General features: G+C 51.9%; 10 protein-coding genes across 10 annotated transcripts; 7 read left to right on the plus strand and 3 right to left on the minus strand.

The window, feature by feature from the left end:
* Positions 1–405: 405 nt before the first annotated feature.
* Positions 406–1,008, plus strand: A1O5_09854 (uncharacterized protein; the record flags this gene model as incomplete). Its single annotated transcript, XM_007750432.1, has 1 exon — positions 406–1,008. The coding sequence occupies one exon, from the start codon at positions 406–408 to the stop codon at positions 1,006–1,008; it is 603 nt and encodes a 200-aa protein (XP_007748622.1).
* Positions 1,009–1,227: 219 nt separating this feature from the next.
* On the minus strand, positions 1,228–2,061 carry A1O5_09855 (uncharacterized protein; the record flags this gene model as incomplete). The annotated part of the gene is made up of 1 exon (XM_007750433.1): positions 1,228–2,061. One exon carries the CDS (start codon positions 2,059–2,061, stop codon positions 1,228–1,230), a length of 834 nt encoding a protein of 277 aa, XP_007748623.1.
* Positions 2,062–3,402: 1,341 nt separating this feature from the next.
* Positions 3,403–6,106, minus strand: A1O5_09856 (uncharacterized protein; the record flags this gene model as incomplete). Its single annotated transcript, XM_007750434.1, has 3 exons — positions 3,403–3,414; positions 3,552–5,970; positions 6,021–6,106. 3 exons carry the CDS (start codon positions 6,104–6,106, stop codon positions 3,403–3,405), a joined length of 2,517 nt encoding a protein of 838 aa, XP_007748624.1.
* Positions 6,107–7,233: 1,127 nt separating this feature from the next.
* On the plus strand, positions 7,234–9,738 carry A1O5_09857 (uncharacterized protein; the record flags this gene model as incomplete). Its single annotated transcript, XM_007750435.1, has 1 exon — positions 7,234–9,738. One exon carries the CDS (start codon positions 7,234–7,236, stop codon positions 9,736–9,738), a length of 2,505 nt encoding a protein of 834 aa, XP_007748625.1.
* A 592-nt stretch (positions 9,739–10,330) lies between these two features.
* A1O5_09858 (large subunit ribosomal protein L27Ae) lies at positions 10,331–10,902 on the plus strand (the record flags this gene model as incomplete). Its single annotated transcript, XM_007750436.1, has 3 exons — positions 10,331–10,442; positions 10,549–10,556; positions 10,684–10,902. 3 exons carry the CDS (start codon positions 10,331–10,333, stop codon positions 10,900–10,902), a joined length of 339 nt encoding a protein of 112 aa, XP_007748626.1.
* A 619-nt stretch (positions 10,903–11,521) lies between these two features.
* Positions 11,522–13,345, plus strand: A1O5_09859 (uncharacterized protein; the record flags this gene model as incomplete). The annotated part of the gene is made up of 1 exon (XM_007750437.1): positions 11,522–13,345. One exon carries the CDS (start codon positions 11,522–11,524, stop codon positions 13,343–13,345), a length of 1,824 nt encoding a protein of 607 aa, XP_007748627.1.
* Positions 13,346–13,809: 464 nt separating this feature from the next.
* On the minus strand, positions 13,810–16,051 carry A1O5_09860 (uncharacterized protein; the record flags this gene model as incomplete). The annotated part of the gene is made up of 3 exons (XM_007750438.1): positions 13,810–15,694; positions 15,746–15,953; positions 16,012–16,051. 3 exons carry the CDS (start codon positions 16,049–16,051, stop codon positions 13,810–13,812), a joined length of 2,133 nt encoding a protein of 710 aa, XP_007748628.1.
* Positions 16,052–17,379: 1,328 nt separating this feature from the next.
* A1O5_09861 (uncharacterized protein) lies at positions 17,380–21,319 on the plus strand (the record flags this gene model as incomplete). The annotated part of the gene is made up of 5 exons (XM_007750439.1): positions 17,380–17,976; positions 18,034–18,139; positions 18,192–18,894; positions 19,234–19,336; positions 19,388–21,319. 5 exons carry the CDS (start codon positions 17,380–17,382, stop codon positions 21,317–21,319), a joined length of 3,441 nt encoding a protein of 1,146 aa, XP_007748629.1.
* An 886-nt stretch (positions 21,320–22,205) lies between these two features.
* On the plus strand, positions 22,206–23,334 carry A1O5_09862 (ATPase get3; the record flags this gene model as incomplete). Its single annotated transcript, XM_007750440.1, has 3 exons — positions 22,206–22,598; positions 22,647–23,236; positions 23,292–23,334. 3 exons carry the CDS (start codon positions 22,206–22,208, stop codon positions 23,332–23,334), a joined length of 1,026 nt encoding a protein of 341 aa, XP_007748630.1.
* Positions 23,335–24,527: 1,193 nt separating this feature from the next.
* Positions 24,528–27,020, plus strand: A1O5_09863 (uncharacterized protein; the record flags this gene model as incomplete). Its single annotated transcript, XM_007750441.1, has 1 exon — positions 24,528–27,020. One exon carries the CDS (start codon positions 24,528–24,530, stop codon positions 27,018–27,020), a length of 2,493 nt encoding a protein of 830 aa, XP_007748631.1.
* Positions 27,021–27,444: the final 424 nt, after the last annotated feature.

Raw genomic sequence — 27,444 nt, forward strand, 5'->3', positions numbered from 1 at the left:
GATATGTGTTTACACAAAGTGGCTACCGGGCTGGCCATGAATTCAAAGCGCGATCCTCAACATTTAGACTCTACGCCGCCGACCAGTCTCACCGACGCGCCGCTCACCCGTTCCCCGACAGGCGAGAAATCAACGAACCGGTTATCCCAAGTACCTCGTTACTTGGCTTACTAACCCGATCCGATCCGGGGTGAGCGGCGAGCAGTTTTGCTATGGCATAACCCTTGGCATCAACATTTTGTAGCCTCTATGCACAAATGCGACCCCTCAAAGGCCCTCAACATGTACATGTGTTTTCCCAACCTGTCGTCAGGATTTATTCAATTAGTTTCGTCGTTTTCAAAAGGTTCCGGTCGTGCAGGCAAGGCAACTTGCGATGAAACTAGAAGACACCTCCATCGCATCATGCCTTCCATAGTATCCGTCGCCATTCAATCCGCCATTCTCAAGGCCGCGGCAAATCTCACAGCCCAGACACTCACCATATGGAACGCGCAGTCACACATACCACTCAATTGGGCCCGTGTCGTCGAATTTGCAGTCTTTGGCATTATATCCGCCCCGCTCGCCTCGGTATGGCAGCGATTGCTCGAAGATGGTTTCCCGGGCCAACAGAAGGTCGATGTGGGACACCCGAGTTCTCGTGCAGCCAATCGCTCCCTCGAAAGCGCTCCCAATGCCAAGGGAAAGACCATGCCAAAGCCTCAACTGAACTGGCCCAATATCTTCATCAAACTGGTTCTGGATCAAACGATCGGCCAATTTCTCATCAACGTGGTGTTTCTGATCTGCACGAACAGCGCGCGACTCCAGAGCTGGCCCTTGCTTGTCCAAGAGATTCACCTGCGCATCTTTGGTATCATTTGGGCAAGTTGGAAAGTCTGGCCCTGGGTGGCTCTAGTCAATTTCATTTGGGTGCCGGTGGAATGGAGGGTGCTTGTGGCGTCGTTGGTTGGGTTTGGCTGGAACATCTTTCTGAGCATTTTATCGATGAGGGAAAAGACATGAATGGCGCATTCTTTTGGGGAGAAAAAACCCGATGACAGACTCAAAACAATGTAAATCTCTCTATACTCTGTAGGGTTTGCAGCCCTCGAATCCACCACACACCTATCCCAACTTGTCAGGCTAATCTCTTCGTAGGAGAGACCCATGTGTATTCGTCTCAATGCTCTCCGTCCGTCTTCTTGGATACTCGGAATGATCCCCCAAGGAGTGTTCAAATACTTATTTGGAGGATCGTGATGTAAGCGGAACAGATGTGTCACGACTGCGCCCGCCCCGGTTCCCCGTTCTCCGTTCCTGGGCCCATGCACTCAACCCATGATCGCTCAGGATATTGCGAGTCACAAACGCAACAGCAAGCAGTAACAGAAATGCAATCAGCTGTACCAAGAACATGAACACGAACTTGACAGCAAAAGTTCCCGTGAAGGGGCTAAGCGACTTGGCATGGTCGAAAGCATATACCACGCTGTAAATGGCTCTTACACCGATGAAGGTGCATGCCAAAACCATCACGAACCCTGCGCTTCGCTGGTTCTGAAGCTTGAGACAGATTTGACCGCAGAGGAAAGAGACCGCAATCCAGGTGACCAGGAGGATGACAGCTCCAGCTTCGAGCAGTGTATAGCCCGTGTTGATGTCTGATTGAGTGTCGTTGTCATCTCCGAGCTTCGTTCCGCCGGTTGCAAGTAGCGCAATGCCAGTAATCGCGCCAACATGAATGGCCGCCTCTTCAATCAGTGTTGCAAATTGACTTCTATTTGACGTCGCGTAGTAGCCTCTTAACAATGCCAGCAAACCAGCACAGGCAAGCAGCAAAGGGCTAAGGCCAATGGAGGAAACGATCGCCCCTGATGTGGATGGGTGAGTGTTATTGTGATTGCTGATTTGAATGCCTGCGGCCACAATGCGGAGGATATCGAAGGCAAAAAGGAAGAAAAAAGTTGCAAGAGCACGCCGACCATGCTTGTAAAGCAGCCAAGCAGTGAGAGGGAGGAGAACGATGTAAATCGCCAATTCCGCAATTGAGAGCTTTGTTGTTGAATCAAGCGCCATGACAGGTGTCACACAGATCCTCGGTCTTAAAGTTTTGGAGGAGAAGGGCTTGGATTGAGAGAATACGGATGCTTTCAGAGCCTCTGCTCTTGTCGAGGTCGAGCTGGGGGTAATTGGAGGTACGCTGACCGGAAGATCTCAAGGCTCATATAGCTGGGACACTTACCTGCGAGTTCCACCATACCTGCAGAGTGTCAAACGATCCGCAGGCCCAAGAAGGCGGCCAGATTCGAGTGCGCCAACTAAAAGAGGCTTCCTGTTCGTAGCAAATACGATATTTGGTGCAATTCGCGAGCATCGATAGTCATACCGCCGAAGATTGCAGAATGTGGATCCACCTCTTGCGGTGGAACTCCCTGATCATTACGCCACCAATGTTAGGCAGCAGCATTTTTAGGGCACGCAATGGATGTAGAGGAAAATACGCGGAATAAACGTGCTGGAGCATCAAAATCCGCGCCTTGGGTTATTGGACGGCAGTGTGGCTGAGGCGCCCTGCGCTCGAATTGCTGACTCGAATTGCTGACCCAAAACAGAAAAGTCGCTGATGGAACATGGAACAAGCTCGGCCAAGCTCGGCTAAGCAATAAGGGCGCTAACCTCAAATTAATGTCCAATCAACGTCGTGCGCTGTTATGTCAGCCTCGGTTGCACATTCTCAGCCTCGCATCCCGCAGCCTTGCAACGAGCACAGCGAAGATTTTGTCCTTTGCACTTGCTCCTGCTCCGAGTGATATCGCGAGTGGGGTGATTCATGTAAAAGAGAAGGGGGAGCTTGTGGCATTATCTCCTATCGGCATTCCTGGAGTCTTTCCAAGATCTCCGTTTTCGGCGCAGCTGAGTGAACCAAGCCCTACCCGAAGACGTGAGTTGTTGGCGGAGGTGGTGGTTGAAGATCGTAAGACCGATGGCGAGTGTCGCAGATGGACTTGATATCGACCAGCACGGCGGGACTTATCGACAAATATGGCACTCTAGTGTTCATTGAACCCAGATCAGTTGGAGGGCTTTTTGCGATGGCTCAACGCAATCGTGATCCAAAGTCGGCGGAGTATTGCTTGTGCAAATCCTAGGCAAACGGAACATACAGAGACTGATATCCAGCAAGCGTCTTGGTACATATAAAACAGGGCTAACTCGCTCGATTGAACTTGAATTTTTCCGGTGGCCTGCTTGACCCAATGCATCGGTAGTTTGCCATCTAAATATGATATGCATATGCATGCTCCGCTATGCGCAATCATGTATTCGTTTTGGATGCTCAAGAAAATAAACGCTAACATATCCGGGGTATCATACATCACAATTTGGTCACTGTAAACACTAAAACATCATACAACGCTACATAACAGCCTGCAATCAAGGTAAAGTCAGCCACTGCCGCGATCAAACCGAATGGAGTTAAGAGCCGCCTTGCCATCGCGTGTGGAATTTCGACTCATGTATTGGCAGAAAAAAAAAAAAAAACAGGGAATATAAGGGCCACTTACACATTCATTCTTATCTTTCCCAGGTGGAACGCCCATCTCGTCAAATGTCTTGGGTCCCTTTCCAGGAGGCCGTGCCGCGTTCGCTGGAACCGTGCTCGGTTTGGAAGGTGGGGCGCCGCCCGTTGGTGCATTGAAGTCAGGTTTTGAAGGAGGGAGATTCGCGGGCCGGACATTGGGTGGAGCTTGCATTTGGTTGTTGGAGGGAGGTCGGACGTTGGGATTTGGCATGCCACCGTAGCCACCAGTGTTCGGCCCTGGACCCACTCCAGGGCGAGGGTTAGGTGGACCCGGGCGATTCTGCGATGGGAGACCCTGCTGTCCTGGAGATCCTTGTTGAAGTCTTGGAGATCCACGCGGGGGATTCGGCATATGAAGTCCATTTGGCGGTTGCTGCTGGGGTCGAGGTCTTCTCTCCGGCTCGAGCGGAGCGGAAAAGCCGATGTCAAGTTTTGAGGGCGGTGACTGACCCCCTGGCTGGGGACCCGGCCCGAGGTACGGTGATGAGCTATTTGGTCTTGATGGTGGACGGATGGTCGGAATGCCTTGTCCTTGAGGTGGGGGAGGTCCTCCGGATGGCATGAGTCCTCCACGACCGTAACCAGACCCTTGGTAACCGGGCCCGGGAGGGTTAGAATAGGGTCGCTGCTGAGGAGCCAAATTGGGAGGGGGAGGTCCGTATGGATCCGGTCTTGGAGCTCCCATGGCTGCGGCCGAGGTCGGTCGAAGGTTAGGATTTATGCCAAATGCGGACGCAGGTCGAAAATCGGGCCCTTGGTTTGCTGATGGCATATTCGGCGGCCCAGTGGGGTAAGGTGCAGGCTTTGCTGATGGTGGTCGCTGGCTGTTGAGCGACAACCGCGAAGGATCAGGCATTTCGAGCTGCTCAGACTCCGTCTCTTCTGATAAGGTGGGCATCGTAGGAACCAGAGGCACTTCGCCTCCTCCAATCATTGAGCCGCGCTGCTGCCGAATCTTTTTGAGGGCGACACTTTCATGATCCTTGCGTGACAAAGTCTTTGACCTGGAGATGGCCTCGATCCTTCCTGTAGCGTCCAGATTGCCACTTTGTGATGCCTTTCGGTACCACTCTTTGGCTTGGTCAAAATTGACCGGGACGTAAATGCCGACCTCATAGTAGTAGCCTAAAGCGAACTGGGCCGTCGAAAATCCAGAAACGGCTGCTCGCTGAGCATATGTAAAGGCCATTTCCTCATTCTTCTCGAAAAGACCCTCATGACCGCAAAGAAACCACTTGCTTATTGCCAATTCTGCTTCCGGTTCCCCCTGTCTCGCAGCGAGGACATTGTAATGCAAGGATAAAGCTGGGTCAAAAGAACAGCCAAGCTCACAAAGCTCATAAGCTGTTCCCATTTTCACCTGGGCTTTAGCAAATCCGAGGTAGGCGGCTTTTTCGATGTTCATCTTGGCTCCGGCAATGTCCCTAGGCAGATATTGATCCGGGATCTGGATTTGAGGCATCTGCTGCGCCTGGAGCATGCCGAAGACATACGCACCCTGTGGTGCATTCTCATCTGCAGTCTGAGCCGACGTAAAGATGAGATTGATACCACGTTCGAAGTTCTGCATCTGTCCATGCTGGCCAAGGAGCGTCATCATCCCCAGTCTGTAGCAGGCGGCTGAATCCCCAGCATCCGCGCCCTTCTGGTAGTATCTGATTGCCTTTAGTGCGTCGTTTGAGGATTCAAACTGCATCCCGATACGGTAATCCGCGCGGTTGTATCCTTTTTCGGCAGCTCTCGTATAGCAATAGAAGGCTTCTTTCTTATCGACCCTGTGCCCGAACTTACCAAATTCAAGCCACATGCCCTTCATAAACTCGGCCTTGGGATGGTGTTGATCTGCAAGGAAATTGACAATCTTGATTGCATCTTCCCTCAAGACGTGCTCAATCCGAGGCGTCCTCGTTCGGGGAGTTTGTGCCAAAGCTATTCTTTCCTCATTCTGCTGGCAGATTTCCACATATGACAACGCGTCTTGTGCCCATGTCAGCTGGGTGTCAGGGTCGTTGCAGTTGAGCACAGCGGCTCTTGCAGCTTCCAGTGTAGCTTCTTTCTGTTCATCGGTCGGGGGTATATTGGGAGGAGGGTTGCGAAGCACAGGAAATGGAGAGAAGTTCGGCTGTTCCGACGGAGCCATCGAGGTCGATCTGGGAGGGAAATAGTTATCCTGGCTGTATGATTGTGCTTGGTTGTTCTTGGACACTCTCTGATCATATCCTTGCGTATTTGTATGAGGGGCTTGCGGCGGCGCCCAGATGTGCGTGCCCGGCTGCATATAATCAGCAGATTGCGGTGAGTAGGCTGATCCTGAATATGCAGAATTGGCTGAATTGGGATTTGAGGCAGCCTGCTCCATCTGAGCCACATTTTGTTGTATATTGTTTGGGAGTTCATGTACTCTGTAGCCGTCAGTAAGGGGTAGTCGCGACCTGAGTCCGGTAACGCATACCTGTTAGGGGTTGGTTGGATTAGTTCTGGCATGTAGTAGGAATCATCTCCTCCAGGGACAAAAGTGGCCCCCGTATGGTAGCTCATGGTGACAATCGGGAAGGGATCTTTAGTATGATTGTGTGTTTCGTGTAGCTTAGCTGAGTCTCAGCTCCGAGGTGCCTGATCTTCCTGAGCACCAGGGAGCTCTCAGACTATGTTTTTTTTTTTTTTTTTTTTTGGAGAGGGAAGAGATCTTGATCCGTCCCACTCCCACCGAGGAAGGGGAAGGATGATGATATGCTCTTCGGGATCTCAGGAGATTGCCCTGGTGCTTACGCAGGCAGGGTGAATGTTAGAATCCTTAGGCACAAAGGTGGGGGTCAGAAGGAGGCAGATCAATGGAGCACAATTTCCGGATGCTTGCTGCGCTTTGTATTCATGTCTTGAAGGCAGTAAGAGGGCAAATGAGCAATATGAATCTGGCTTGGTTGGCCGCGTCAACCAAAGCCGGGCATTGTCAGTGCGCGTGCGGAGTTAGTTGGTGCGAGTAATGATGGAATATTTGGAGGGCGCAGGCGAGGCGAGGCGAGGCTGCGGTAATTGGCACCACCAACTGCATGATATGATGCCAGTTGAGGGGCCAGCTTGCCAGAATTATTACCTGTGATGCCGAGGAAGCCCAGGCGCCGCAGGGCACTGGCCACTTAGCTAAGAGGAGACCTGGGTGGCACCCAGGTGGGAATGAGCCCCCAGACTGAGGAGGAGGCGCCTACTTGGTAGCTCGGTAGGTAAGGAGGGCTAGTAGGCCTAGCGGGTTAGGTAGGTCCGCTCGCTAGGCATGGAAGATCAGTCGCAGCTCTGCACAGCCACAACCAGTGATACCCACAATCCATTTTTGGCGGTCATACCTGCACCTCTGCCCTTTGCACCATGGGGCCATGACTCCTGTATACAACGGAAACGGTTTGTCTAATTCGCGTCCAATAAGATGACACTATCAACGCCGCTACAGATGTCTGCGCATATCTGTCATACTCTTTGACGAGGCTGTTGGAACCCGTTCAGAAGCGTCAAAAACTGCGACCGCTCCGGAACGACCGCGCGTCAAATACGCGTATATTTTTGTCAAGCTGAAAATGCCTTGCAGCCTGACCACGCGCCAACCGAAACTAGACGGTGCCTACGACCCGTATTACCTCAACAAAGTGATGCACTGAAAGAGTCAAGCCAACATGGAGCCTACCCGGGCTAATTTCTGCCACCCTTACCAACCTTATTCCATTCAGCTAGACTTTATGAAAGAGCTCTATCGCTGCATAGAGGAAAAGAAAGTGGGTATCTTCGAGTCTCCAACAGGTACAGGCAAGTCGTCGAGCTTGATATGTGGTGCTTTGACTTGGCTCCGAGAACACGAACGCCTAGCACTGCAAGGTCAGACGGACGGGAGTGAGCCACTCGATTGGCTTTTGGAGGCTGAGAAGTCTGCCCAGCGCCGTGAACTGCTGCTTGAGCGTGAGGAATTTGAGTTGAAGCTTGCCAAGATCCGTGAAGAAGAGACATCTCGCCGACAGAGACGATACGACCTGAAAGCTTCAAAGAAGCCTCGAACTAAGACTGCAAAAATCGAGGACAAGGCTACAGACGAGGAAGAGTTTATGCTGGAAGACTACGAGAGCGATAGAGAAGAGAGTAAAGCTTTCAACAGCTCAACCACCAGTTTTTCTAGCTCAACTCAAGCTCTGCTAGACAAATTACAAGGACCCGCGAAAACTGAGGTTGAAGAACAAGAAAAAGATCGACTGAAGATCATCTTTTGCTCACGCACTCACTCCCAGCTTACTCAATTTGTGAATGAACTGCGTCGTGTCAAGCCTCCCTCCTCAATTCTTCTAGAGGCTGGGGGTATCGTTCAGAAGTCTTCGCTCGAAGAAGGAGTGAAACACCTTGCCCTAGGCTCACGGAAAAACTTGTGCATCAATCCTAAAATTGCAGGCTTGTCGTCGACCAACGCGATCAATGAGCAATGCCTCGAACTCCAGAAAGCTGCCATCCCCAAGGACAAAAGATGTCCCTATATCCCCGCAAGGGATGATAAATCAAAGATCGAGGCTTTTCGAGACAGGGTCGTTGCAGAGATACGAGACATCGAAGATACGGCTCATCTAGGCAGAGAGATGGAAATCTGTCCATACTATGCTTCGCGCGCAGCCATAAGCATGAGTGAAGTGCTCACTTTGCCCTATCCTCTACTACTCCAGAAGTCCGCTCGAGAAGCCTTGGGAGTCTCGGTCAAAGAAAATGTTGTGATTATTGACGAGGCTCACAATCTGATGGATGCCATTGCGGACACCTTCTCTATCTCACTGCGACTCAGTCAGCTAGACCAAGCCGTTCGGCAGGTTACTGCGTACGCATCTCGATTTAAGAATCGCTTGAAAGGGAAAAATCGCGTATATGTTATGCAAGTGATACGGTTGCTGAACTCGATGACCGACTGTCTGCGGGGGACCATGCAGAAATTGACCTCATCCCAGGCAACTATAACAGCGGCACAATTGATGTCGGGAAAAGGAGTCGATCAGATCAAACCGCACAAACTCTTACAATACCTGCACGAAAGCAAGCTTTGCCACAAAGTTGAGGGATACTGTGAAGCACGACAGGATCACACTGATTCGAATCAGGGCAAAGGTGTTCTGATGCAGTTTCAGAACTTCCTCGTGGTATTGATGAATCCGGATGATGAGGGACGATTCTTTACAAGCCGACAAGATGACGACGTCGTCGTTCACTACACGCTGCTCGACCCGAGAGAGCACTTCCGACAAATAGTCCAAGATGCCAGGGCTGTCATTCTGGCTGGCGGGACTATGTCCCCCATGTCCGACTATTCAGATTATCTCTTCTCATATCTCGCTAGGGATAGACTTCGAACTTTCAGCTTCGGTCATATTATCCCCCCTTCCCATTTGTTCGCTCAGGTGGTTGAGAAGGGACCTTCGGGTGTCGAGTTCGATTTCAGGTATGAAATGCGTGCCTCTGAAACGATGATTCTTGAACTGGGAAATCTTGTTGTACGAGCATGCAGCATCGTCCCGGACGGGGTCGTGGTATTTTTCCCCAGCTATGATTATCTTGCACGAGTAACCTCTGTTTGGCAGCACCTGCCGGCTTCCCAGCCGATAATGACTGCTCTGGGTAGAGTTAAGACAATATTCCAGGAATCAAAGTCAGTTGCTGTCGATGAACTTCTGGGGGAGTATGCTACTGCGGTGGATAGCGGAAAAGGGGGTTTGATGTTGTCAGTCGTGGGCGGAAAGCTCTCGGAAGGTATCAACTTCTCTGATAGACTCGGTCGGGCTGTCCTAGCGGTTGGCTTACCATTTCCCAATGCCAACGGGGCAGAGTGGAAGGCCAAGATGGAACATATTGAAGGACTCCGATTTGAACATTGCAAAAGCCAGGGGAAGGGCGAGGCAGAATGTAGGGCTGAGGCGAAGAGTGCAAGCAGGGAATACTACGAAAATGCATGCATGAGAGCTGTGAACCAAAGTATTGGGAGAGCAATCAGGCACAGGAGCGACTATGCTGCAATATTGATGGTTGATAGACGGTTCTCAACAGAGAGGATATCTCGCAAGTTGCCCGGATGGATACAAGGGAGCATGAACGATAGTCTGCGAGACTGGACAAAGATAGAGAAGGGCGTTGGCGCTTTTTTCCAGGGGAAGCAATGAACGAAGATTCGATCCATGGATAAAGCAGCGTAGTGGCCTTTGCACGCAACCCCAGCAATCGAGACTCTGAAGGCAAAACATCTGCCTTCGATCCAATTTGTATTGGGGGCAATGGGGTCTGGTCTATGAGGCGTGACAAGGGCGTGAGCACCGGAAGAACTTCGGCTACAGCATCGCCAAGATTTTTGTGCGCTAACCCTAGTTCGGAGGCCGCACATTTTCTTGACCTTCCACAGCACCATCAACGTTTGATTCCAATCACCGACAACTTCAGTCTCGACGCCGCCAAAATGCCCACGAGACTGACGAAGACGAGAAAACAGTGAGTCTCCTGCCCACCTTGCTTATTGCTCTGTCACAATGCGAGTCTCGCCTTGCGCAACCCGACCGTATCCTTCAGCGATCGATCAGAATCGCACCCTCAACACCTCAATTCTGCAATGACCGGGTCGGCCACCGCAGGAATCGATCGCACCGAATACACACCGAATATGCGTCGGAATACCTATCTGAACAGCGAATATTTGATTTCACTCAAAACATCAGTCAAATTGAAGGACCTGGCTAACTGTTGAATTCTTCAGTCGCGGCCATGTGTCCGCTGGTCACGGTCGTATCGGAAAGCACCGAAAGCATCCTGGTGGTCGAGGTCTTGCCGGTGGTCAGCATCATCACAGAACAAATATGGACAAATACCATCCCGGGTACGTCTGCTGCTTGGAAAATACGAGGTTGCGGAGGGGTGGTCCTGACGGACAAATCCTTCGCATGCTCGACCTTGCGTGACAGGGATTGCTAACAATGAACTAGTTACTTCGGTAAGGTCGGTATGAGACACTTCCACCTGCTCAGAAACCACTATTGGAAACCGAGCATCAACCTCGACAAGGTCAGAACCTATCCGTGATCCCACATTGCAAACAAGAATCTAACATTGGCTCACAGCTCTGGTCGTTGGTACCTGAGGAGACTCGCGAAGCCTATGTTTCTGGCAAGAAGACCGATACCGCTCCTGTACTTGACCTCCTCCCCCTCGGATACTCTAAAGTCCTCGGAAAGGGCCGCATTCCCCAGATTCCGATTGTTGTGAGAGCAAGGTGGTTCAGCAAGGAGGCCGAGCGAAAGATCAAGGAGGCGGGCGGTGTTGTTGAGTTGGTCGCATGAATGGCGTCTCTGTTTATGGTTGATATCGCATGCTCGAAGGGGAAGGCGAGTTTGCAAGGATCGAATAACGAGCTGCTCAACGAGTTTACTGCCAAGAAAGCGGGGACGGTCTGTTCGACATGCAGTACCAGATGCGAGACCCATGGAAAAGTATCTCAAAAGAGATGAGGCGCCGTGGAACTTGAACACGTGGAACTAGAGACAATTGAGTCTTGAGGAGATCGAGATGATTTCCACTCAGCTCAGCTACGTCCGTTTCCTCCAGGATCATGACGGTGCAGAAGAAGACAAAATTCATTGCAATGATCTTCGTCCTCACGATAACCCTCCAAAAAAGACAAATTGTTGTCCCCAGTGCTTGCTTCGCTCTTTCGCATTCCCAATCCTGTTCTATCGAGACGTCGAAAACGCATACAAGTATACACATCGGCAAACTTGCCTATTTTCATATTCCCGTACTCGTGTGAACGCGTAAATTGCGACGCGTCTCCGGCGGGTCGTAGCGCGGACATCGTATCTGCGACACAGACTGCGTCCTGGTGAAAGTACTCAGTACGGAATACTCTCATGGCTACGGATGGTTAACCTCTGAATCTATGATAACACCGTTGGAACCATCATGGACACACCGACCACTCTACTCGATACGCCCAAACGAGCATCTTTGCAGTCCCAAGCAGACGTACTTCGCACCGACTTGAAAGAATACGAACGAACCTTCGCTGGAAAACATGGCGGTCGCAAGCCAGGCAAGGATGACATTAAAGCCGATGCCGTTATTGCAGCGAAGTACAAAGAGTATAGCAGAGTCCGGGATGTGCTCGTGGGGAAACGCAGGCTTGATGCATTGAATACGCCTCGACGACATCAGAGTACTCGAAGGCACGGACGAGCAGACAGTGCAGTCAGTCTGACGCCTCATCGAGGTCGAAAGAGCTTTTCTCCTTCGAGACCACTATGGCACCCGAACGACATCGATCCTTATGACCCACCCCCGTCGATATCACCAAAAGTGATACCCGACGCCATTGGACCGACCCCACGGAGAGATGGGACTGTGTTGGGCATATTTGATTTGCTCTCCAATTCAGGTTCAAAGAAAAGTGCTGAAAGTGCCCCGGGGAGTAGAAAGAGGAAGGTCGACGTGCTCTATGATGTTGCTGGCGACGACGGATTGCGGCAATTAGCTGTGGCCCAGACCCCGAGCCAGAAACCCAGGCAATCCAGCTGTACTGCGAATGTAGGTCTTCAGGCCACTACACCATCAACAAGAGTCTCCGCTAGCAAACGTCAACATTCTAAAACCCCGATAAGCGAAGGCAGAAAATTCATGCTTGATCATTTCTTCGCAACTCCGAGTGCCGTCAGATTTGCAACCGTGATCGATGGTAATGATGACACCGATGCCCCAACACAGACCAAGATTCCGCTTTGTGATTTTGTCCTCACAAATTCTCCTACGAAAGATAATGGTGTTGGGCAAGGAGGGCAAGCGATAGCGAATGTCAACGACTCTACACCTCCCTATTTGAAACGCACATTCTCATTCAAGGACAGACTTTTCGCTGCGTCTGGCGCCTCTACTGGTAAATCGAGCCCAAGTTCCACCAGAAGAGGCCCGCGACGAAGCCTAGGATACGTTAAAAGCGCTCCGAAGCCTTTGAGTCAAATCATAGCAGACTTGCAGCAAAGTAAACAGGATACCCAACAACGAAATGACAATAACAACGAAGATGAAGATGACCTCGATGCCTTGAGAGAAATGGAAGCCAACGAAGTCAATGTGCTTGTCAATGATAGTCAAACGGCAGATGGAATTGCGACATTAGAAGCTACAGGAGAGGGGCCAGTGGCCAAGGTATGGAAGAAAAAGGGCCAAAAGAGGACGACGAGGAGGGTCATTATGAGGCCAGTGAAGATGAAGCCGTCTGCGGCACCAAAATTTGTCGCCGATGACGAAGATGAGGACGAGGGTGAGGATGTCGGTGATAGAGACAAGGAAGGCGAATTGGCTCCTGCCCTTGAGTATGGCGATGTGCATGTCGAACCTAAGGGCTCGGATATGGAGCACCCGGTCACTGAACACGAGGAATCAAGCGATGAAGAGTTTCACGATCCAGACGCATGCGACGACACGGATAAAGTTCTACCCGTAGACGAAAGAGCCCAGAAAGGACTCACCTGCAGGAAAAAGGCAACACCAAAGTCAACCCTCTCGTCCTCATCCGCATCTTCCACCAAGACATTGAGAAAGCCCCTGGGCGGCAGCAGCACGGGCCGAGACGAAGAGACAACAACAAAAGCAGCAACAGCAACAGCAACGACCCGCACAATCAACCCGAACGCCTACGCGCACATGAACTTCCGGAGCTTGAAGATCAAAAACAAGAATTCTAGGGCAAAGAGAGCCGGAGCAGGCAGGTTCTCGAGAGGGAGGAGATGAAATGAAACCAAGGGAATAACCGAACGAACGGATGGATGAAGCAGGCTGGCCGCGAGAACTTATGGCTGGCAGCACCCGTAACGTGCCGCGCGCCTTTTGTTTGACCTTTGGCATTTCTGTCTGGATTGTAGTGACAATACGATGCGATGGTCATGAGGCGGTCTGCATTAATTTTGTTGGCGGTGGCGGCGGTGGTGGCGGCGGCGGCGGTGGCAGCAAGTTGCCTGGGTAGTCCCTCGAAGATCGTACATTCAGCAGTGTTCGTTGCAGAGGACAGATTTCCGAGAATACCTAGTATGCAGATGGAACGAGGAATGACAGCTGATCAACCATTGTCTTTGGGCTTCTGAGATCCTCTTGTCAGACGTCAATGTAGTTTCAAGTCTTCTAGTGATTCCAGCCCCCTTGTTCTGCATATGGGTATGTGCACGAACAGAACATACGTGTACACTTGGTATTCCTTGTTAGAGTTCATTTCCTAGTCTCACCAGCTCGGACAAAAAGTCCTCTCCGTTGACCAACTCAGTACTCCCGTAAACGACCCTCCTCGTCCGGGGGGCATTGGCGCCTACTCCTCCACCACCTCCGGTTCCCAGCCCACTCGTCCTCTTGACCCATTCCTGCAGATTGCCGTATTCATCCATACTGCCTCCTCCTACGGTGAAGACGATTGCCTCCGTATACCCCTGTCTTCTTTGGCCAAAGCTGGGATTCATCCCTGCGCCTCCCGATTGTCCACTAGGACCTCCCCTACTGTCTCTTGACGGCGGATTCGACCCACTTGCCGTCCCAGGAATACCCCTTGCATGTGCACTTCTTGGATCAAAGTATAGATATCCCTCCGTCATCGCGATCGCGCTGGAACTTGCGGCGGGAGGATCCATGATTGACTCAACAATCTTGGTCACCGTGAGGTCCCTATTCGCGGGTAGGAAGTTTTTCACCCCGGACACGAGTGCTTCGAGGTTCACGTTGCTGAAAGTGTTTCCGAGCGCAGTGGATGAGAGCTTTTCAGTGAAGTTTTTCGAGAGCGAGGAGAGGCCGCCAAACAACGGCGTTTGGGAAGAGGGTTGTTGCTGAGATGGTGCTGTGGAGCTCATCATCGTCCCTCGCGTTTCTAGACGCACGTTGGAGATGTGTTTGATTGCTGTCACTGCATCTCCCACTCCAGCAGTTGTAAGTGCAGATTCGAATTCCGAGAGTTCGGATTTGGAGGGCTCCCTGTCGACGCTGAGGTACCAGATGATGAATATCCGCAGCTTGTCCAGCGGGTTGTTCCCCTTATCATCGGATTTAATAAGGGTGAGCATTTGGTCGGCGGTTTGTTTCGTAATGTTCTCTTCTAGTTGGAAGAAGTTATCTAGTTGGCGGTCCTTGATGCCCTTGAGCAGTGCAGTGGCGATGTTCATGTGCATGTCCAGAGTGGCTTTGCGCTCTCGCAACTCGGGCAGCAGTGTTATTGCTGCTTTCAAGTGGGCTGCGGAGGTTGAACTGTCGTTGAGGTCTTCGATACTGTTCACACCGGTTTTCTTGGTGACCTCTTCTGCGTCGGTTTTGTATTTTGTAAGTTCTTTGTCGATGTCTTCGGCAACTTGGGGGAATGGAGCGCTTGCATTGCGCGCCCAGAAAAAGTCACTTGCATTCAGGTCGTAGGCTCGCGGTTTTGCAGTCGGGTCCCCCTCGTCTGCCACATGTACAGTGATTCGGTTGAGGTGCATTTTCAAGACATCATGAACCAAGGACTGGTACGTCCACGAATGGGACAGCATCGGGACCAGGTCAATATTACGGTCCAGGATTATCAGAACTGGCCGTGAGGGCGCGGAGTATAGATTGGCCGCGGAGCCCTTGGATGAGAATAAGTTATCTTTGGAGTTGAGGACATGATCTCTCAGCTTTCGGTCCAGTTTCGTTGCAATCATTTTGGCCAGTTCTGTCTGAGGACACCGTATAATGGGCACCGATCCCATTGTTACACTGACACTGAACAGCCCGCTCACGATCCTGTCTATAGCCGCATCCTGGACCTCTGCTTCTGCTTTGGCACTATTAAATGTCCAATACGATTCTTTTCCCATTCCCAGGCTGAACAAATCCGGTTCGGCCACGACAAAATTCAGGTATTGGTCATAGACTTGGGCAATGGAATCGGCAGTGTTTGTGGAGGCAATTTGGGCGGCAAAGTCTTCAAGTAAGGGACGGGATATCGATGAGATGAAGTTGACATAGGCTGGAGAGTATAGCCCTCGGGCGAGGTCGGAGCAGATGAGCTGGATATTGACAGGAGTAGGTTCGACGAGGTACAGGACAGGAACATCGGGTATGGGAAAGCGAGGAGAGTTGATGTTTCTGTTGGCGGGTCAGTTGCGGTACAGCTCCAAGCGAATTGGTCGCACTGACAAATGTATTGTTACTCCTTTGCTCCGCAAGTCATTTACTCGCAACACACTGCTGATTATGTCTCGTCCAAGGTTGTCAAATACAAGAACCTTCCATATGGGTTCTCCGTCCTCGCTGAGAAGCGAAGCCGCTTGAGGGGTGGTGCTTGCATCGCCATTTGAAGCAGATGAGTGGTCGTGGTTCAGGCTTAGTATGCGTTCAATGGAAGCTGGGATCGGTGAGATTCATGAACGTCAGAGCTATTCGTCCTGAGGGACATTGCTCACCTATCTGACGATCCCGGAGAGTCTGCGTGCGGGCTGCCATGGTCGTCGAGGATGAAGGTCCGCAGATGGTGTGTCGGGGTGAAGTTGTAGAAGGCAGACTTTCATCTTGACCTCGAAAGCACCGGGTCTAACGAGCGCAGGCTCTCACCATGTAGAAGCACATGTGGACAGGTGTCGCCGGCCACAGATAGACGTTGACTGACGTTGGTTCTACACAAAGAGCCTCGAAGCATATTGTACTCAGAAGTGCTAATGGTGGCCAACTGGCGGGTGCCACTGGCTGCGGCAGAGTCATGTAGACGCCAAGCCGAAAACGGCTTAGGCCGGCTCTGCAGTGGGCGTCTCAATCTCGAGAGGTTAAACTGGCCTTCAATCTCTCCCTCTCTCTTCCCTCTCACTTCCTCCTCATTCTTTCCTCTCCCTCTTCCTCTCCCACGCAATTTGTCTACGATAACCCTTTCTTCCCACCTTTTTCACTCTGTAATCTTGTTCCTCGGCACGCTCGGACTGTGCTCTGTAATAAGTGACATTGAATGGTTCTCCATTTTTGCATCACGCTTGGGCTGGAGTCGGGGTGTGTTGCCGTTGGCGTGACTGTGGCGCGTTGGCTCGTCATCTAATATTGATCTGAATCCGCCCCAAAACACGTCTTGTGAGCCTCTTTGTGTGTACAGCGCCTCAGAGACGGGTGGATTGAGTGCATTAGTGCTTTGATTCCTTTGACACTGGTTCATACTAGAGAAGATTGTTCGGGGGGGGGTTTTTGGTCCTCTTGGGGGTGGTGGTGCAGGGAAAAGGCAGAGAAAGGCACAAGGCCAAAGGCGCAGGCAGGCGGCAGGGCAACCCTCCACAGAAAACCTCGACCAAAGGAAAAAAAAAACAATCAAGTCACCCTGGACTGACAGCGAGCCAAAAAAAAAAATTTAACACTAACCCCCTGTGTACCGGAACGGCAATTAAATTCTACGGTCTCTACTGCTTGGATTACACGGAGTACGGAGTACATCAGAAAAGCCTCTCAAAAAGCCTCTCCAAGTGTCCCTTGGGTTGACCCAGGCCTACCACTTCCCATATATGCAGCCGAGCGCGTGGTGTGGCCTGTGAGTGGCAACTTTTCTCGGCATAAGCCAAAGTCCATCCAACGCAGCAACTCTCCCGGGGGGCCTCTTTCTTGGGCCTGTTGGTGCACCTTGGTGCGCCTTGGAGCCCCTTGCAGCCCCTAATTTGCAGATTTGGGTTTGGTCAGTCCGGGCTCTTCCGCACGTGATTAGAACGGATCACACTCGACCCTCTCACCACCCTCGGCCACGTGACTGCGCGTCCAGCTTCTGTCCTCTCTTTGATGCTGGTCGATCTCCCCCCGTCGCCATGGACCCGTCCACCAACTCTTCAATCAACGGTGCGCAGCATGCAAAGGGTCAATCATACGGCATGCTGGATAGCATTCAGGCCTTTACCGGCTCTGACGGTCTTCAAAATGGAGACGATCTGTCTCGCTTCTTTGACCCCGAGCTCTTCGATTCCACCTATTCTCAACCGTCCCTGTCCATGTCGCAAGACTTTGATCCCAACGCAGGCCGACAATCGAGCACGTCAGATGTCCAACAGTTCAGCGTCCCGCAGCGGTCTTTCCCTCACCATCAATTCTCTCAACCATTCTACGACTCTCGCCAGATGAGCCAACCCAACTATGACCCCAGGTTCTATTCACGACCCTCTCCCTCGCCCGTGGGCTTTGATGGCGGCTACCATTATCCCTCCCAAATGGGCTATTCCAACCAGCAATTCAACACACAGCAGATGAGCATGCCTCAACGACAAACAACCACGCCTTCGCCAAATTATCCAATCCAACAACAGCAGCAGCAGCAGCAACAACAACAACAACAACAACAACCACCACCACCACAACCATCACCATTCATCAACATCGGCCCACGCCCTCCGCATCTGTCCCATGGCCAGGTAAGCGACCAAGCCACCGCCTTGACCGCTGGACATTGTTTACTTACACTGGCCTAGAACACTGACTTGATGCGCTTTGGGACTTTCCAAGACCAAACTCATCAACCATCTAATCATTTCGTGGATCCTTCTATGTTGAATGCAAATCAGATGATGCATACAAGTAGGACGGTGCACTCCTTTCCGTAAGAGCTTTTCGCTAATGATTTTCGCAGACACCAGCCATGCTTTCCAGACGCAGCAACCCTACATGGCGACTTCTTACTTCAAATCCGGTTCGACTGTGGATCCAAGATCCTTGCAAGGAGGCCAGCCGCTGCAGCCCATGTCGCTGGTCACATCACAAACACCACGGCCAGGTACTGAGATCGACTCAAGTTATCAACACCAGCTGACGTGGGCAGGGGTAGCCATTCAACCAAAGCCGGAGCAAGCTGTGAAACCAATTGCTGACAAAGATCAAGATGCACCCAAGAAGAAGAGGGGTCGACCGAGAAAGGACGCCTCTGCGAAGCCTGACGGTCAACCTTCAGCGTCTGAGACGGATTCTGATGACGATTTGGAGATCGAGGATGACGAACCACCGGAAGTGACCCCAGCCTTGCTGAGCGTATCCATGCCAACGGATGAACGCGGAAAAGCTCTTTACAACGCAGTGCAAGCCGTTTGGAGCCCGCGCAACAAATCGGTCTCTCCCGAAAAGATACGTGGGGGCATTGCTGGTTTCGGTGATAGCGTACGAAGCTTGAGAGACGCTTGGAAAACTAAGAATGAAAGTCTAAGAAAGGCAGAGCTCCCTAATTCTCCCACAGCCAAAGATGCCCAGAGGTTGAAGGAAGAAGTCGCGCGATATCGCCAAGTCATGGAAAATGTCATGCTGAGATCTTTGCTGTATGGCCATCCAGCCATCGTCAAGAGGTATGTGCTTTACCCCATTCCCCCTGCCGTATTCGTGTTTACGTCCTGCTTCGCCGCAAGCCGTGAGATGGCTTTATGTGGTCCCGACTCCTATTGTCATAGGCACAAAGCTCTCAGCTTCTTTCGCCGTCGCTGCAATCAGAGCTCATTGTCTTGGGTCCGGAATATAAGGACATTGATGTGCTCGTCACTCTTGCATAATGGTTATATCCATAGCTCTACGTCCATAGATAGTTACAAACCGCCTCTTTTCGTGACATATCTCGTACGCCCTTGGGATGGCCATTGCATAACTATTCCTTGATCCCATCCAATAACATTCACTAATAATTCCTTCAGATTAGGTGAAAACCAGTTCACAATGTCGGCCTTGCATTCCTTCATGCTCGACAGGTTCAACGCTGCGGATTATGACAGTACTCTCGTCAGCTCTATTCTCAAGGTCAGCGGAAGTCTTCACATTTGGATTCCCATGCTAACTCTCTTGGACTAGTTTGTTGTCAAATTTGAGACACTAGATTCCGAAATGCTAGAGATGACGAAACTGTCAAAAATCCTACAGCGTCTAACGAAGAAAGCTATGACTGACATCAAGACGTTGGCACAGACTGTCCTCGATAATGCTGTCGCCGCTACGGCGAAGAAGGCTTCCACCACTAATGACAAGAGGGCTGACAAGCCGGCATCGCCCAAATCAGTTGGGAGTCCGGCAGATGGGACGCGAAAAGAAGGTGCGACTGGGGTTAAGCGTCTCCGCGAAGGCGACGTCTCTGTTCCGCCGGTCCTGAAGAAGGTCGCAAAATTGATTCCGCAGTCGTCAAAACCTCTGGCTCTTCAAAACGCTGAACGTAGAAAGGCGTTGGAAGCTGCACAAGCAGCAAAGGCTGGAGAGAAGACGACTTCTGCTCCACCAGGAACCACGGCCAATCCGGCCACAAAAGGAAAAGTTGCCGTGGCACCTCCTCCGAAATCTTCAATCTTTGCGTCTTTAGCATCCGCCCCCAAAAAGCCAGGCACTTCGAATGCAGAGCGAGCCGCTGCAGCTGCAAAAGAGAGAGCGTCCTCGACGGCTTCGCCCTCGCTTGTAGCCGCTCAGCCAGTGAAGAAACCAAATTCGGGCAAGGAGTCGCCACCGCGAAATGGCGGCTCTGCTCCCATCACAAAGGCCGCGACCGCCTCGTCCTTCATGGGTTTACTAGCTGACATGGAGAAAAAACCCGAGAAGGAGACAAAGAAGGAAGACGAGATTCCGAATGAGACCGAAGAACAAAAGGCCAAACGACTGCGGAAGGAAGCTCGTCGGAAACTTCGCGTTACCTGGAAAGTAGATGCAGAGCTTGTGGAGACTCGCCTGTTCACCCATGATCCTGACGAGGAGCTTGACCAGGGCGACCGTCTGAAACGCGACGCTGGGGACACTGGTCGCGAGGGCGAAGCGCTTAAACTTCACAAGAACTTGGACGATCTTGATGATGAAGAAGACGAAGATTCTTTCGAAGACCTCGAGCCATATGCCGCACCCTCGGAGGTGGACTTTAGTTACCTTGAAGATGTTTCACTTGGCGATGATTCACCACACAAAATCAATTCACCCAAGTTCGGCGGGTCTATGAAGCCCAAGAGTCCTAGTAGCGAAGCCCAGAATAAGTACGAGCAAGACACACTCATGGCACTTTACATTTCCAAGGCCGATCGTCCGTCAACACCAAAGGAGCCAGATGATACCAAGGAGGACGAAGGCGATTTCGAGCCAGCCGAACCCGAAACTCCCTTCGGAGAGCCCGATGAGAAGACGCGTCAGCGGGAGAAGGAGCATCTGGGACGACAAGTTCGAACGCAACCTGCCATAGATCTTGCAGCCCAGATTCAAGCCATGTCTGCCTCACAGACATCTCAGCAGCAACCAGGAGCCATTCCACCCGAGCTTCAGCGTGCTCTGAGCATGTTTGGTCGGCCAAATCAGCTGAATCAGCCGAGTACTACGCCACAAGCGGCTCCGAGTTCGAATGTGACCCTACAAGCTCTTCTTCAAACAGTGCTCGGACAACAATCGCAAGGTCAAAATCAGCAACCTCAGTATCCAGCCGCAACCCAGCCTTCGGCTCTCGGACCAAATCTAGGCGCGCTTCTCGCCTCGATGCAACAGGGAACCCAAGCGGCTACATCCGCCAGTGCTCTCCCTCTCGGCATGGGGGGAAACCCTAATCCCTACGTCGGTAATTTCGACGATGCTTCCCGCAAACATAGCCGGAGCGACTCCAATGACAACGACAACGACTATGGCAGAAAAGGTGGGACCAAGAAGAAAAAAGGAGACTCTAAGCCATACCTTTACAAAACCCAAACGTGCACGTTCTGGGAGCAAGGCAAATGCCTTAAGGGCGATTCTTGCACGTATCGTCACGGCGACGAAGACGACCACTAGCTCAGCTTCATACCAGCTGCAACTCGACCTTATACCACTTTCCACTGTACACTATCATCATCTTACGGGGCTATGAACTTCTTTCATCAAGCGGGTCCGACTATCCACCTCATTTGTTCCATGATTTCGCCTTTCAAAAGCAATTTCAATTTCCAGAGAAGCAGGCAGGCAAGCACGTATGTAGATGACAACATGGCATGGCCGGATGCCCGGGTAGAGATGGACTCTCTCGTGTCGCAAGGGCGCAAATTTACCACGTCTCACGATTAGCATTCAGGGTGGAGTTACACTTTGGCCAGATACGTGGCCTGAATTCAGGCAAAGGCCTGCTAAAGAGCTGGCACAAAACTGCTATCAGTCACAGATATGACAATGGTTCTACACTGCCTTCTTTGGATTCCATCGTAGACAAGCGGGATGAAGCATCGAGAAAATGTAGTCAAGCCACAAGGCTCAGTCGCCAGATGGGGCCTGGTGGGGATACGAAATACGAGGCATGTGAGAGGCGGGAAAGGAAGCAATGACGTGGGCTTGTTGTGTCGTACCTGCGACCTGCGACCTGCGACCTGCGACCTGCGATTTTCTGGCCACCAGCTCCGCACGTCGGAGCCACGCTGTCGCCATTAGGTCTGCCTTTACAGGATTGCCGTCGCTTTCTTGCCTATAGACAATAGAGTATCTCGGTTCTTCAGCATAGATTCCGCAAGCCGCACAGTGCTTTTTTCGATTCAAATCTCCTACCTCTCCGTGGATTTGTAGTCCTCGAGGAACATTCGAGAACACCGAGTGATCTTCTGCACGACGCAGCGACCAAAGCCCTGAATCACAAGAAGAGGACCGCGACAAGCCATACGACGCGGATCACATCGACGCTGCACTTATAAAGATGTCGACTGCCCTTGTGAGCGCAGACGACGACGTCCTTGAGCCTAGCCTTCAAAACCTTATCGACCAGAAGTCACTACGATGGATTTTCGTGGGCGGAAAAGGTGGCGTGGGCAAGACAACAACCTCTTGTTCGCTGGCGATTCAAATGGCCAAAGCCAGGAAATCAGTGCTCCTGATTTCCACTGACCCCGCTCACAATTTGAGTGATGCCTTCAGTCAGAAATTTGGCAAAGATGCGAGACTGGTCGAGGGCTTTACCAACCTCAGCGCCATGGAAATTGATCCCAATGGCTCCATTAATGACCTGATCAGCGGCGCCGGAGATGAGGCTCAGGATGCCATGGCGGGACTGGGTGGAATGGGCAACATGATGCAAGATCTGGCATTCAGCGTAGGCACTTTCTCATGCTATTGTGAGGTTGGCTGCTAATCTAGACAGATTCCTGGCGTTGATGAGGCCATGTCCTTTGCCGAAGTGCTCAAACAGGTCAAATCGCTCTCCTATGAAGTCATCATCTTCGATACGGCTCCCACTGGCCACACGCTTCGCTTCCTACAGTTCCCCACGGTCCTGGAAAAGGCTCTAGCAAAGATTTCTCAGCTCTCCGCACAGTTCGGCCCAATGCTGCAATCAGTCATTGGAGCAAGAGGAGGTCTTCCCGGGGGGGCGACGCTCGAGGAGCTGACGCAGAAGCTCGAGTCACTTCGAGAGACCATTGCCGAAGTCAACGGCCAGTTCAAGAATCCCGACATGACCACCTTCGTCTGCGTCTGCATCGCCGAGTTCCTTTCACTGTACGAGACCGAGAGAATGATTCAAGAGCTGGCCAATTACCATATTGATACACATTGTATCGTGGTCAACCAATTGTTGTTCCCGGAGAAAGGCAATGAATGCAAGCAGTGTAACGCCAGGAGGAAGATGCAGAAGAAATATCTCGATCAGATCGAAGAGCTGTATGACGAGTTCAACGTTGTCAAGATGCCTCTCCTCACAGACGAGGTTCGCGGGGTGGACAGTTTGAAGAGGTGAGCTTCTCGCATATTGATGCCTTACATCTCAACTACTGACGTCGCCGAACAGTTTCTCGGAAATGCTTATTCATCCGTATCAACCACCATCATGAGATCCAACCGGAATTGATAGTGATCATAGACACCAAGTCCAGTTCCAACCTCTCCGCGTAGGGGGGCCAAATTAAAAGTCCAATATACGGCGCTTTGACGCGGACCAAATGCCAATGGTGATTGAACGCCCAGACTTCTGACACGAGCCCAACTCGGTAGATGCTTCCTTTTCTGACTTATCGCCTGGAGGCCCCAGATGTGTTTGAAATGTCTTGGGGCGGTCGAGCCTGATCTACTGGGTAATGGGGAGCGCCAACCCGTACCCCCTAGTCCTGATCTGCAACGGCTTCTCGTCGTGCGCCTGACGTACTCTGCATGCTTTGGCCTTGCAGGCTTGTGGGCAATCAGGAAGCCAGTTTGTCAAATGTTATGCAATCAGTCGACATGCCATTGGGCTCGTGAAAGCCGCGGTTCTACTCGGGTGAAGTTCGCTGCCAGGGCTTCAATTCGCCGACGTGTGCCTTACTCATCGCATGCGGCCCACGAGGTTATCGTCGGGCATGGCTCGCCAGGGTTGATTGTCGGCTTTGGCTTTCCGAACGTCGACTTAGGGCATGACCTGCTGTGGCTAAGCCTCTGAGAACAGAAGCTGCACTAAGGCTCATTCTCGCACCAATCAACCGCTCCGTCGTCCCGTTTGCGCATCCTGGTGCGGTTCTACAAACCCGAAGAGGTTTATGGTCCAACCAGCCTTGTCCACACGTTCATCGCTCAATGTACGGGGTACCGGGGCCTGTTGAGCTCGTAATCTGAAAATGCGTCTCTTGTCCCCTTCCCAGCTTAAAAAAAATGCGAGTCCGCCGCCTCGACAGATGCCCATTTCTTGGGGGGAGAAGGTATCGGCCGTACCTTTGGCCAGATGCGACATTTACACGCTTCACGGCTATACTGACCTCTTCCAAATTCATGAACTCGGTATCGCGCTTCCCGAGGTGCAGTTTTATCCCAATCTTTGTACCCGTATGCTCCATTGATCAACGATGAATATCGGAATGAAGCACATGCATCCTTCTTGTTGACAGGATTTATAACCGTTCTCTTTCCCAGAATGTATAACCTCCAAGGGGTGGCAAGCTCACCAATCCATCATCTTGGAGCGAATGCAGAAGAGCCCAAGGACGACCCACACGCAACATCTTGCGGTCTGAGGTGCAGATCGCGCCGCTCCAACCTTCATCAACCGAAAGCTGCAATGGCGGAACAGGACCCGGGCGGACGCCAGCCAGATCAACGACCGCCAGCATATACCGGTCCTTTCCTATTCGTCAACAAGAACGCCACAAATCTCAGGTCCAGGCAGCGAGAAGAGGTATTTGCTGTTCGAAGCCATGCCATGCAAATTGCAAGGCGGTCGAGAAAGCCGTCTTCCCAGGCGAAATCGTCGGAACGTGGAAGCCAGGCTCAGTCAGGGCCAACGAGCTCCGAAAGTCCAGCAGCCCAAACGGGTGCTCCAAGTCCGACGGCCGAGCCCATTCCATCCATCCAAGACATCCTTGAGCAGCAGGCCAGAGGGGTTCTCCAATACCAGCAAAGGGAGGCTCAAAGACGCGAACCAGAGCAGTCCCGAAGGCAATTGGCGACCCACGAATCCCCAGCCCTGTCTCCAAGATCTTCGACTTTCCCACTGTCGACCTCCAACCTTCTCCCTGCTGAATATGCCGCGTCTTTGGCGCAACTTAACTTAGCCGCGTCCCCCGTTCCTCTGATTTCAAGCGGCGCTTCAGACCCCAGTGTTGCTGCACAATTGTCCCCCGACACATTTTTCAACTCCGTCCTGCAGTTCTGGCGGCTATGCTACATGTCAAACTTTTGGCCAGCACCCATCTACTCCAGTCCTTCGCACAGAGCAGTCCAATCCACCGACGGCTGGATCCGGAATATGGTTATCAACAACCCAGCTATGTTGCACGGACTTTTCTCCGGCGCCCTCAGCTATATCACAAATTACCTTCCCCGGACAGAGAACACTCCTATGCTGTGGGCCAGAGCCATCCACCATCACGGAAAATGTCTCGAAGAGACCCGGGCTCAGCTCGCTCGACCAGGGATCAGCACTGAAGAAGCACTGAGTCTGATCAACGGAATGACGACGTTCAGTTTCCACTGCCAGGACCTGGAGAGTTGTCAAGTTCACCGTGCGGCTTCAATGCGCCTTCTTCAAAGCATTGAAGGAGGCCTCGAATCGGTGCACCCAGTGCTAAAGTACCTTCTGATACTTTGCGACTCGCTTACCACGAGCCATGTTCCAAAACGGCCATCTATGGACGTCGAGTCTTGGGCACCTAAGCCCTGGTCAGAAGAACCGTCTTTGCAACCATTTGATCATTTGTTCAGCTTCGATGACCAGGTATCTGAGGAGACGGACATGGCGATATTTCTCCTTGCCGAACACGACGAGGAAAGCGACTACACGCAGCATCTGCTGGAGCTGATTAACTGGCATCGCGAAGCATTGGCAGCAAATGATCTCGCTTTCGTCCTGGCAGACACATCGGGCTCCCCAGGCATTGCCGAATCTGTTGGTGAAGGCGGGCAAGACCCTGCCGATCCGATATACACGTGGCTGTCGCTACGTCAGTACGCCTTGATCTGTCTCTCGTCGGATATGTACGTGGACTTTATAGAAACGGAGGTCCACGGGCGGTCATTGTTGTCGCAGATGCTTTGTGTCTTCCACTCTGGCATTGTGCTTGCCACCAACTACATGTTTCAGTTCATCATGCGATACAGCATGAATGCTCCAAGCATGGCATACATACCGTATCATCACCTGCGCAACAGATTGGACTTGCTTATGGCGCTCATGGGCCAGTATAGACGTCTGCAAGTGGCTGCAGCGGGAAAGAGGCGTAGTGGAAGAGGGCAAACTAACCCAATTCCAACGGACACCCTTCTTTTCCTCTTCTTCGCTGGCGCCGTTGTCGAGGAATCTGATGGTCCCAATCGAGTACAAGCACCACACCACATCACAAGGGCAGGCGTAATATCCTCGCCTTCAGTCGAGCACCCGGGTGATCTCATCAATGAACGCTGGTTCAGCGTTCACTTCGCGATGGTCCTGCAACGCTTGAACCTCGAAGCTTGGGAAAATGTCAGACAGGTGCTAAAGAGGTTCATCTATGCCGAGAGGGTACTGGATCGGTTTTTGCAGGTGCTTGTGACGAGGAAGCTCGAGTTTCTGGCAGCTCTTATTGCTGGGGTGCCGGATCATGCACCTGCTGGTGGCTCTGGCGACGCTGGCAGTGCTAGCTTTTTTGGAGGATCGGGAGTGGCGGTTCCAACCAGGCAGGAAACGAGTTCTTCTTCGCGACCACCACCGCCGTCTCGTCAATCTTCCCTTCAGATGCCTGGGCAACATCAAACACTACTTCAACAAGCTGGTATGTCGATACCCGTGGGATTGCCCGTATCACCCTCACGTCCTGGTCTAGAAGAGATGCCTGATCCACTGCCGTTATTGGGTCCCACACCGGTCTCTCTCTCGGCCGCCGTGCCCAGCGCAGCAGCTGATTGGTGGCAAGACATGGGGTACGGCATAGGCGGCGTAGAAGACTTCCCAATGGATTTGGATATGAATTTGAGTATGGGGACGGGGTTGGATACGTTATCTGACGTGCATATGACGGGCGAGGATCTGGGCGGGCGTGAAGAAATGCACGGAGAGGAAAGGCGAAAGCAAGAGTGAGGAGAGCATGAGGCAGGATGGGTAGGACTAGGTCAGGAGGGAGTACAATCCCTAGATTTTGTCGTCTGGATCAAGGAGCGAGGACTCGAATGCGGTCAGGTTTGATAGAGAAGGAAGATTTTTCCAATAGGCTTGGTTTTGTGTGCTGAAGCGCAATGGAATATTCAGGAACTTACCAGGGACAAGATCACCATAGCCATTGCCCACATTGCCGAGAGCAGAGCCTTTGAGGTACCTAAGTATGTACAAGTAAGTTGCCTGCGATCCAAGTCGATCATTTCCCTCCCTTGAAAGAGAGAAAGGTGTTGATGAGGATCACGTGCAAGGCTTTGATCATGTGATCGGTGGGGTTTGGCCAATGACATGGCACGTGATGACGGTGATGATGATTTCTGTCCCTTTCTTCACCATCTGTGCCCAACTG

Source organism: Cladophialophora psammophila (genome assembly GCF_000585535.1).
Source record: "Cladophialophora psammophila CBS 110553 chromosome Unknown aczJe-supercont1.17, whole genome shotgun sequence".
Lineage (NCBI taxonomy): Eukaryota > Fungi > Ascomycota > Eurotiomycetes > Chaetothyriales > Herpotrichiellaceae > Cladophialophora > Cladophialophora psammophila.